At 49.7% G+C, this 11206-nt stretch overlaps 1 protein-coding gene across 1 annotated transcript in view; it reads right to left on the bottom strand.

The window, feature by feature from the left end:
* Positions 1 to 10751, bottom strand: part of FA2H (fatty acid 2-hydroxylase) — a 29540-nt gene extending 18789 nt beyond the window's left edge. Inside the window, 5 exon segments of the mRNA XM_012558898.1 lie at positions 2037 to 2129; positions 4042 to 4139; positions 4679 to 4702; positions 7309 to 7351; positions 10731 to 10751. Coding sequence (XP_012414352.1) covers positions 2037 to 2129; positions 4042 to 4139; positions 4679 to 4702; positions 7309 to 7351; positions 10731 to 10751 — 279 coding nt within the window.
* Between the last annotated feature and the right edge of the window lie 455 nt (positions 10752 to 11206).

The raw sequence follows: 11206 nt of genomic DNA on the forward strand, positions 1-11206 counted from the left end.
AAAAAAAAAAAAAAGAAGCAAGCAAGAGAAGAAGCACTGTTCATCCACCCTGGGAAGCCCAGGTTCCAGCACTGAGGCAGACCTGCATGGGCCCCAGTGTGGTGGGAGTTCCTGGCCAGAATAGTCTCCACACTCGCTCGGGGCTCAGCCCTTGCCCCTCCCTCTCTGTCTGGCCAGCCAGGGACATGGGAGAGAAGGGAGGGGGAGAGAGAAAATGTAAGTGAGAGAGAGAGGCAGTGAAGGTGAGTGGGCTGCAGGGAGCAGCTGCACTCTTTCTCCTGAGTGTGGTCCCCTGACGGGTGGGGTTTGGGAGCTCCCCTGTGGTGGTCTTGCACTGTGTGGGCTCTGAACCTCCCGGCACCACTTACAGTGGCAGGGCCAGAGTCAGCCCGGAACCTGCAGCTCAGGGACCCTGTGGGCAGAGCCTTCCCCAGAGTAGGGGTGGCAATGCTGGACCTGCCTGTCCAAAGCCAGCCTTAGGGACAGATGCCCACCCCCTACCCAGTGGTCCTTTCCTTGCCACTCTGCCCCAGTGGCTGCCCCAAACTCACCCAGTGAGGCTCAGCTCTCTCCGACATTCAACCCCTAAGCTAAGCCCTCTCTTGCTTTTCCTTTCAAGCAATTCACTGCCCACTCACAGTTCCAACCAGACACACGCCCAGCTCACTGTCTGGCCCCCTCCTCATTCCCTAGCCCCCTCTTCTCCCTCTGCAGTTCTTCCTTAACCATGGCAAGGTCCTGGCTCCACCAGTTTTTGGGGTCCTTGTCCTACTCAAGCTGGCTGTCTCCATCACCAACACTCCCGTGCAGAGGATGCGCAAGTCCCCAAAGACTTCTGGAAAATCTGCCACTTGTACCAAGGCTCCGCAGCCTTGATCCCTGGTTGGGCAAATCCATTTCCAGCCCTGGCAGTGAGCAACTGCAGCCAAGCTTAGGGTCAGAACCAGGTTCCGGTGAGCCCTTTGGGAGGCACACCATTTCCTCTCTCTGGCCTTCTCTTCTCCTTTTGGTTACCTGGGGGCCAAACTTCACCTTCATTTCTCCTGGCTGCCAACTGATGGGTCAAGAGGTGATGTGGCCTCTCTGAAGAGCACAGAATACAGAACAGCTTCACCCAGCCCTCTCTAGTTGGCATCCAGAGGTGTCCTTTGCCACGGGCTCCTGGGCTCTCCCAGGGGTGGTGTCAATCCTTGTATGACAGTCACCGTCTCCGGGTTCCTGAGGCCTGGGCTCCCCAAGTGCAGGGTCCTGTCCTATGACCCTCTGTGCCCCAGGTGTCCTGCACAGGCCCAACAGAGGACACCCGGGCTGGGCATTTATGGACATGCACACTGCATGGCTATCCCAAGAGGAAATGGCAACATGACACTGGGGCAGTCCCATGACCCCGGCTGGAGGTAAATGGCACCCAGGCCTTGCTCACTCCAGAGCCCCCGGCATTGCTGCTTCTACCCCAGCCCCCACTGAGTGGCTGCATTTGACCTGTGACTGCTTAACTCCTCTAGGGCTCACAAAATGAACAAATGGAGTCTACTTCACAACTGTAAGATGCTAGCTTCCAATACCAAGAGAGTGTGTAGCAGGGCTCTGCAGGACCCTCCAGCTTTCCCTAAACATCGCCAAGGGCTCCAGTCCTCTCTCCTGCCTGGCCTCGGACCAGCAGGTGACTCTGCTGTTTGATGCCTAGGACAGCTCCACCTAGCACACTAGCCAAGCAGGTGCAAGTCTGGGCCTGCTGACCCTGTCACTGTCCCCAGCTTCAGGGGTCCTGGTGGGAGACCTCTTCTTCTCCAGGGGTATTTGGGGCCTGGCCCTGAACAGACAGAGACTTCCTCTTCTGTATTTTTCTAAGCTTCTCACAAACACACCCACTGCAGCCGCCTGCCTAGGTGTGCTGCCCAGACCATGTTTGTGAGCCTCGGGCACCTGCTTCCCCTTCCTGATCTTCCTGGGTACATGTCATGAATACCATAACCTTTGGCACCACGCTCCCTCTCCTCGGCCCAGTAGCCCCAACTCTGTCCTGCGCCAGCTACCTTCTCCCAATCCACCTCTTTAAACCTTGGTTCGATCTCAGGGTCTGTCTTCTGAGTCTCCACAGAGGCCACAGCCCCATTCTCCAAGGAACCCTGGAAAGAGACAAGAAGACACAAGGTGATTACTTATAGTGGGTGGGGGAGACAGCTGAGCCCTGGGCCCACCCCCCAGAGGATGATGGAGCCGGGAGGGGGACGAGCCCCATGGATGGGGCAGGGTCGGTGGAAATCGAGGACACTGAGCACTTTTAAAAACACACAGACATTGATGTGGGTGTCATTATTCTCTGTACTTCTCCCTTAAAAAAAGATTTCTGCCAAAACCAAAGAGGCGGAGAGATCTGGGAGAGTCTAGAAGCTGGGTAAGAGGCTGTCGGGACAGGAGAGCAGTTAGTGGGGATGCTCAGGGAAAGGGGGTCCCTGCCAGTCTCACCCCAGGTCCTTGGTTGGTGCTAGGCACAGAGAGTCATAGGGCGGCACAGGGCACCTGGCAGGGATCACTGTGCCACGCCTGGTGACTATCCGCCTCCCTCCTCCCTGTTTAATTCAATAGAGCCCGAAGGTCACAGGCTGGGGCCTTGAGCTGCCCACAAAAAAGAAGCAGAGAACAAGGGAGATGGTCCCTCCAACAACCCCATGTCTGGGTCAGCAGCCACACATGGGGTGGAACTGGCACAAGAGTGCACAAGTGGGCTCAAGGTAAAATCAAACTGGCAAAGAGGTAAAGTCAGAAGGAAATGGAATGTGCTGGGAAAATCACAAGCCGAGCTGGCTCTATCATCACACGGGGTGAGGCCAGGGAGAGAAGGCCAGCACATAAGTGAAACTCATGCTTCCCTGTTGGAAGGGCGGGGAGAGTCCTTGCTGATGGGGCCTGCCTGCTGAGTACCTATGACTAAGGAAACCCGTGGTGCTGGGTGGCCATGGAGGGGTCCTGGAAGTGGGGCATTGGAAAGAGGCTGAGGAAACTATCTGAGCAGCCAGTTGGGATTTCTACTGTTATAATTCTTACATTTTTGCTTCCAAATGAACCCAAGAGAACCCGACGGTGGCAGTGACCATGTTGCCATTTTCTGGGAAAAAACATGTAACCCAAATAAAAGTGGACTTTTGTGGCCCTGTCTTGGTTTGTGTGTCTCAGTAGTTTTAGTCTGTGTCACCACGCTAATATTCAAATTAAGAAAAAAAAAAGTGTATGCTGTCTTGAGAACAAGGAAGAGGAGACTGCACAGCTCATCATATAGTGAAACTCCCTAAAAATCCAACATAAACGTCTTTTCCTTTTCTCATCTCAGGAGCTTGATAATCTTGTTCCTTCCCATTTTGATTTACTCTGAAAACACCCCAGCATGCCCCCACTCAAGGCAACTCTATCTCACTCTCAACAAAACAAAAAGACTGAGTGTCAGACACAGATGTATCTATTTTGGAAACATCCACCTAAACAACCACTGGCAATGGAAGAGAGAGCATCTACCACATTGCCTCTCGGCACTGGACTCAAAGCACTCATCTCTCCAATTCGTGTTTCTGCTTACTGGATGCGAGGCTGTTTTCTAATAACGCCCGTCCTTAGAAAACTCTCCCTTATTCCTGGCTGTCTCCAGGTTTCCAGGTATCACTCCAGAACTGTACAGGGTCCTTTCTCTTTCATCTGACAGGCCAATGATTATTTGAGGACAACCAATACTCCTACCTCCTGCCAAGACTGCTGTTCCCAGGATACTCTTAGGACAAAACAGGGTCCCTAAGCATGATGGTTGGTCCAAGTTCCTCTTTCAAGGTATGATGGGACTAGTGCAGAACACACCAGGGCTCATGCCTCCCTTGTATGGAATGTCATTACCCTAATCATGGGAACTGAGTTCTCACTGGTCCTTTTGGCTGCCATCCTATATGCCTCATTCACTTAGCTTATGGCCACCTGAAGCTTCCTTCATGGCCTGCTGCTGCTCGTGTGGTGTGGAGAGCGGGTATGTCTAGGAGGTGATTTGGACTTACAGACCTGTTCAATGGAGGGCCACCAAATATGTGGGGATGAAGACTGAGACACCCAGAGTAGTGACAAGTGGGAGAGCAGCAGGTAGTGGGAAAGGAAAAAGCCTGAAAAATGAAAATTGAGGAGGGTTTCTGGGCACAGAAACCCCCAGCTTCATGCTGGCTTCCTCTCTAAGAGCCGGTGGTCTTGGTGAAGTATCATAATGGCCCCCTTCCTCTTCCCTCAATTCTCCCCTCCCAATGGGATCTCACCCGTATCTACTGCTTTCACTTATCCATCAACTGATACACATGTTTGAGCATCTATGATGTGCTGGAAGCATCAGTTCAGAAGACTCTCAAAAGTTTCTCTCTCTGACGCTGGCCTCACTCCTTACAGCAGGAGAGGTTTCCAACAGTCCACATCACAGTCTGACCCAAAAGCCCTGCCATCACCTCCAATACAGCATTCCTAAAAGGGAATATAGGGTCATCCTCTGTCAATCAGCTTATCCTTGACCTTCCTGGATTCAAAGTCTTTTCTCTTTTTCTTCCAAACTCCTTTCCTGTTATGCCCTTCGATTAACCCCAATTTTTCCCTCTAGACAAAAAGAATGACTTGCCATTTTCTATCATGCCTTCTATTTTTCCTGTTCAAATGTCACCCTGTCCAGGATGATGACGAAGGTTATTATTTCATGAATGTTTATTATGTGCCCATTAATCTTTAATCTTCCTGACAATCGTATGAAGTAGTCACTTGATAGATGAGGGAACCGAGGCATGAAGCATTTCTACCGCTAGTGAAGGGTGAAGTCAGAATCCAGCAGTTGGACTCTGGAATATTTTCTCTAACACCTTGCTTTTCTTCCCTAACCATTCTAGCCAGAAATTATTTCTTCATTTCAGACTTTTGTAAAATCAGACTATGTGTCCTACTGCCTCAGTTTGAATTTCCTGCCTCTTGTTGTTTTCACATGTTTGGGTAATTATCTTATTTGTCCAATGATATTATAGATTCCAATAGGGCAGGGACATTATGCTCCACCAGTTATTTCCTCAGTAGACCATGCTTCAATGCTTGGTCTTTGGAAAGCAGCCAAGGCCTGTGGAGACTCCTATTGTGTGGAGGGCCTGGTGATCGGGGGTGGAGCCCTGAAACTCTGCAGGGCTCATGCTCCTTGGGAATATGAAATGGATGGGGCGGGCACATGTGCCTAGCACTTGGTATGAGAGTAAATATAGCCCTCTGACTGAGAGAGGTGACCCAGGACACCAAGCATGCCACCTCAGAATGCCACTCTGGGCTGGACAGGACATGCCTGATACAAGAGTCAAATTCCAATGATCTGGATTATAGAGTCTCAGTGCCCTTTGGCCAAGTACACAGGACAGACACGAGCAAAACTAAAAGTACCAAAACCCAAACCAAACCTGCTGCCGTCGAGTCGATTCCGACTCATAGAGACCCTATAAGACAGGGTAGAACTGCCCCGTAGGGTTTCTAAGGAGCGGTTGGTGAATCTGAATGCTGACCTTTTGGTTTGCAGCAGAGGTCTTAGCACTGCGCCACCAGGGACAGATACTGATATGGGATTGTCAACATTTGATTTTGCCCAGTAAAGATATTTTTAAAAATTACCATCAGCGTCATTTAATAAAAGAAAGGAAATTTTCATACCAAATATGAAGGGAATACATGCTTTCAGAATAAAGGCAGTTCTTCCCAAGGAAGGGCAGTTAGCAACTTTACATTGGCATTTAAAAAAAGATAGGTTCTATTTTAAAATATTTATTCATGAAGAAAAATTACAACATACATCTTTGTTTTATGAGTATGAACTGTGCATAATTGCTTTCTTGGTTCAAGTTTGTTGATATGAGGCTCTATAATTGACATGCAACAGGGAAAAAATCAAATGTTCAATTGATCTAAGTTTTTATTTAAAAAGTTACTGGAAAATCCAGTTTCACAGAGAGATGTTGGTATAAAATGGAAAGCACACTCCTAAGACTTTTTCATTCAACTTGGAATATTCTCAGTGAAATGAGGGAAGCAGAGGAACGTGGTTCACAGGCCTGTAGGCCCAGCACGGAGCAGTCAGAGATTCTCCCAAGAGGGCTCCCTTGAATCATGGACTAGCTCCAGTCTGAGGACTTTCACTGGGGACCACTGCCCATGGGGATGAGGAAAAAAGGGGAAGGGAGAGGGGAAGAGGAAGTTCTTTCCTTTTAACACCAGAAGTTCAAAGACCCCTTGGGTAGGCACAGTCTCCTCCTCCTTCCTGCTTCTCCTGCTCCAGCTTAATCACAACTTGAAAGTCTTGGGGCCACCAGGAAGGAATGTTGTAAGTGATACGGCTTTTGACAAATAAATTTCCAGACTGACCATACAAGCAAGGTGCTTTCTGGGTGACTTCATCAGGACTACACCCCTCCCTGGCAGAAGCCCAGGTTATTATCACAAGATTTCACACACCTCTAATAAGCAAGGAGACTCCAAGGACAGCCAGGGCAAGCATCCCACGGATATCTCCAGCAGCAGAAATACCCTGAGGTACATGGAGCCTCAGGGTGACACACGCTGAAGTCCTCTAGAGTATATTTGAATGACTATTTTCCCAGAGTCGAGTTGCGAGATTTTATAAGGTTTAAAAATTTTCTCCACGTGTAGACAAGACAAAGACCCTCCTGAAGAGGGTCTCCCATTCCTACTCTGGGGATTGCTTCCATCTGAACTTCGCAGGGGTGGGGGTGTCCAGAAACTGCTAGGAGCCACGGCACCCACACACTGATCTGGGCCGTGTTTTCCAGACTTCCACGCTCCATGTTTATTTTATAGTTGAGCTGGGCTCACCCTTGAATTCCACAAACACCATCCATGAATCAGAAATGTGTAAAGGTCACTCCTGGGCACTAGGGTACAACCCAAACTTCAGAAGACTTAAAAAAAAAAAAAATTACTGGAAACTTCCACAATGCATTATTTAAAAGACTCTCCAGATCCTGGAAGCAAGCCAAAGGGAGTTTAAAAACCCCAAAGCGTCTGAAAAGTGAAAAGTGCTCTTTTCAAGTGTTTGAGAACTGTTCTGGGTGATGGCTTTGGATTGAATATGTTCTAGTATTTGTTAAGGGAAGTGAGTAATTTTGTCATCAAGCTTATACTAGTATTCATAAGAATGATCAGCCCAAGTATTAATGAGTATGGCTTGACGGGGTGTCCAGCCCACCTGTTACCTGTGTTGGGTCCACCTGAGGGACACAAGGCTGTCCTAGGGCAACAAGAATGGTTCTGAAGACTAAATCCCCCATATCCTAGCCCCTCCTAACCTCTCCACCTCAGGAAGGCAAGCAGGAGATGAGGCTAGAGAACTTTTTTGATCAGGCCCATGGCTGTGTGGTAAGGAACCTGGCAAGTCTCAGCAGGGTGGCGCCCAGCATTTACTTGTTGGATGCCTCCCAAGCATGGATGTAAGCTTCATGAGGGTAGGGACTCTGCTTGTCTTACTTACTGCTAGGTCCCCAGTGCCCAGCATTGGGTTAGTATTCACATACTTATTGAATCCTACATTGATGAGTAGATGGGTGGCCTATTTAGGCTCTAACACCTTGCTTTTCTTCCCTAACCATTCTGGCCAGAAATGTTTGAGCATCTATGATGTGCTAGAGAGGCCACCAAAGTGTGGGCAGGGCAGGCAGGAACAGAGCAGCTCCCATGTCTTCCACAGTCTATGTCTACTTGGAAAAAGAAGGTCAAGCAAGAGGAAAGGGCAATATGCTCTGCTAAGGAGACTGGCTGAATCAGCCACAGCCAAGCATCCCTGGCCATGCTGAGTGATCCGGTGGTGGGCAAGGAGGGCAATCTGTTCTCCTTAGAGTCTCCTGGAGTCCCTGGGTGGTACAAATGGTTAACGCGCTTGGCTGCTAACTAAAAGGTTGGAGGTTCAAGTCCACCCAGAGGTTCCTCAAAAGAAAGGCCTGGGGATCTGCTTCCGAAAAATCAGCCATTGAAAACCTATGGATTCTGGAGCCATGGAGGCTGGGTGAGCTCCTGAAACCATAGCCCTGAGATAATCTTTAAACGCTAAACCAAAGATATCCCCTAAAGTCTTCTTAAAACCAAACAATAGATTAGCTTAACTAGTAAAGAATGTCTGCCTTGAGCACTAAGCTCTTTTAAGAACTACATACACGGGATTAAACTGACAACAGCAACTCGAACGATTAGATAGAAAACTCAGGGGGTAGTAAGTTTATGTTAACGAAGGAGGAACAACTCAGAGAAGCAGGGTAAGAATGGTTGCACAACTCAAAGAATGCAATTGATGTCACTGAATTGTACATGTAGAAATTATTGAATTGGTGTATGTTTTGCTGTGTATATTCTCAACAATAACAAAATAAATAAAATTCAAACAAACAAACAAAAAAAGAAAAGCCTGTGGAGCACAGTTCTATTCTGACGCACATGCAGTCACTATGAGTCGGGATCAACTCGTCAGCAACTGATTAGACTCTTCTAGCCAGTCCGGAGCCAGATGGGAAAGAAGCCAGCAAGACAGCAGCACCAACCCTCGCTTCTTGCAGCACAGTGCTAATTCCTGGCAGATTATGAAGTATTATTTCATCTCAGGTCATCCCAAGTGGCAGCTCTCCTCTCGTAGAGGTGATCCCACTGACCACCACTGCCCTTTCTCCTGGGTTCCCTCCCCCGCCCATCACTTTCACACTGAGTCCAGCATCCTCAGAACAAAGCTCTCAGAGGAGCCAGTTGTTCCCTGCTAGATCTCTGAGGTTTCCAGTCAGTTCCCCAACACATCTGTCTCTAGGGAGGCAGCCCGTAGAAGGCAGCTTTCGGGGGAGGGAGAATCCAGGGCCAACTATCTACCACTAGACGCCAAGACTCAGTTCTAGACTAAGGGACACAGCTCTAGACCAGGCTCCATAACAAACGTGCTGTGTGACTTGAGGACTTGGTTACCAGAAAAGGAAGCTGCTTCTCTCTGGCAAAGGCACCAGGAGTTCCTGCTATATCCTCAGAGGTTAGGCATGCGACATCAGTGAGTGAAGGAGGCAGGGTGTGGTCTCATAACAAAGACGGATTTTGTCTGTATATTAAACATGTAAGAATATTCTTTATGTCCACAAATAAAGATACATGCTCTAATTTTCCTTAAAACATGAGGCAAATTTTTGCTAGAGACATTGGTACAGAGAGTGGCAATCAAGGTCATTGTCACTTGGTCTTGTATCAGGGAGGCAATAGGGAGTGGAGTGGACTCTAGGTAACTAGAGGAGACATATCCTGTCATAAGGGGGCAATCCTAACTCAGGCCCAAGTAATGTAAGGATTGGGGTTCAGTGTTGTCAGACCTTCTGATTTTTAAGAAAAGCTAGAAAACTAGATTTTATATAAAATCTCCACATTTTAAAATGTGACTCACATTTAAAACAAATACACAGACAAACAATGTGGGCCATATGGACATGTCTGAATACAAACTCAGCCCTTGGTCCACAGTGTGAAACCTCTGGCAGAGCTGCAGGTCTCCTGCCCCACAATAGATCCACAGGGTAGGAGCCCAGGATGGGCAGGGATAGGGCGAGAGTGGGATTTTGTTCTCCCAATTCTCAGAGCAGGGAACACAGACAGGGAGCCTGGCTGCAACCTGAACTACAGGGTCAGCTACATCAAGGCACTGGGTTGGGTGCCCCCACCCCACGGAGGCCCAGAGGAAGGTGGGGGCTCCAGATGCCTCAACACAGGCAGGTAGGAAGGGGCAGGCCCAGGGAGGAAAATGATGGTGCCAGGGCTGTGTCACAGCCACATCTGCAGCCTGTCCCCTGTCCATGAGAAGGCTTTTGCCCAGATGCTACTTTGGGGAGAAGCCTTTTGTATTAACAAGTCCACTCCTGTGACCTCCAGGGAGCAGCCTTCTTAAAACCGCTACAATGAAGGCAGCAGACCTGCCCACCTGCATCTCTACAAGGGAACCAGAGCCCCAGCAAGGCTCATTGAAGAGCAATACTGGGCCTCCTCCTTACTCCAGCCTGGAGTCTCAGGGACTGCCCTCAGGGGGAAGTGGGGTGGGAGGGAGCAGAAGTGAATGGTGGATGCTGATCTTTACTGGTTCTCTTCCCCTTGTGGGTCTAGAAAGGAGACAAAATCCACGAAGGTCATGGGGGAGACCAGGCCATGTACCAAGGATGTTAACTCCAGGGTCTCCCTTCCCAGTGTAGAGGCCTGAACAAGTTTTTCCCTGTGATCAAGACGCACGGAGGGGGAGAGGGAATTCTACCAGCAGAGAGGACAAGCAAGTGAGACATCCCACAGGTATGGAGACAACAGTCCACATCTCATTCCATGTTTAGGAGGCAGCGGCGGCAGCATGAAGCCAGGGTCTTGCGGTCAGCACAGCCTCCCCACCCCGGCCCATGGTGGCAGTCCACACAGCTAGCTCTTAGAGGGGAGGCACATTCCAGTACATGCTTTCCTAGCCCACTATTTCCTCTCTAGCAGCCAGGGTGCATTGCTACCCTTCTTTTGGGCCTGAAAATTTACTCCCCAGTTTTCCTCATGGGGAAGTGCTGTGTGCAAGAGGCAGGCTGTGCTGGGGACCAAGCAAACCATAGCCCCCTTTAGTGAGAAATAACGGCCAAGCTTGCCCTACTCTTCACCTTACCCCCAACATCATGTGGCTTCTGGGAGACGCTTACCACCTCCACTGTGAGCGCCATTACCCCAGAGCCTATGCAGTCAGGATCCCATTGGTACTGACACAACCCTCCCTGAGAGAATGACAGGAAACAGTGGCAGAAACTGAGGCAAGGGGGACCAAGTCATTCGTTTAAGGCCTCTCAAGAGATCGCTGGCAGTAGGAACCTGCTTCTAGGGCTGCCCCTACTAGCATCCTTCATGCCCGCTTCTCTTCCCTCTCCAAGGGCTCACTGGGGTGCTCCCAAGCCCTCAACCTTGGTCTCTGTTTAGCCCCAAACCCTCCTCCGTTGCCCCAGGCCCTGATGTCCCTAGAGAGGGTTTGCTTGGAGGGTGCACTGGGGGAGAGAAGAGAGGAGAACAACAGAAAGCCTGCGCTCTGCTCCGCAAACAAACAAGTCAACCATAGAGGTGGTGTGAAAGGAGGCAGTGTGCTGAGGGTCGGGGGCTGCAGGAGGCGGGGGAGCTGCATAAAGGA

Source organism: Trichechus manatus, unplaced genomic scaffold, assembly GCF_000243295.1.
Source record: "Trichechus manatus latirostris isolate Lorelei unplaced genomic scaffold, TriManLat1.0 scaffold00194, whole genome shotgun sequence".
NCBI lineage: Eukaryota > Metazoa > Chordata > Mammalia > Sirenia > Trichechidae > Trichechus > Trichechus manatus.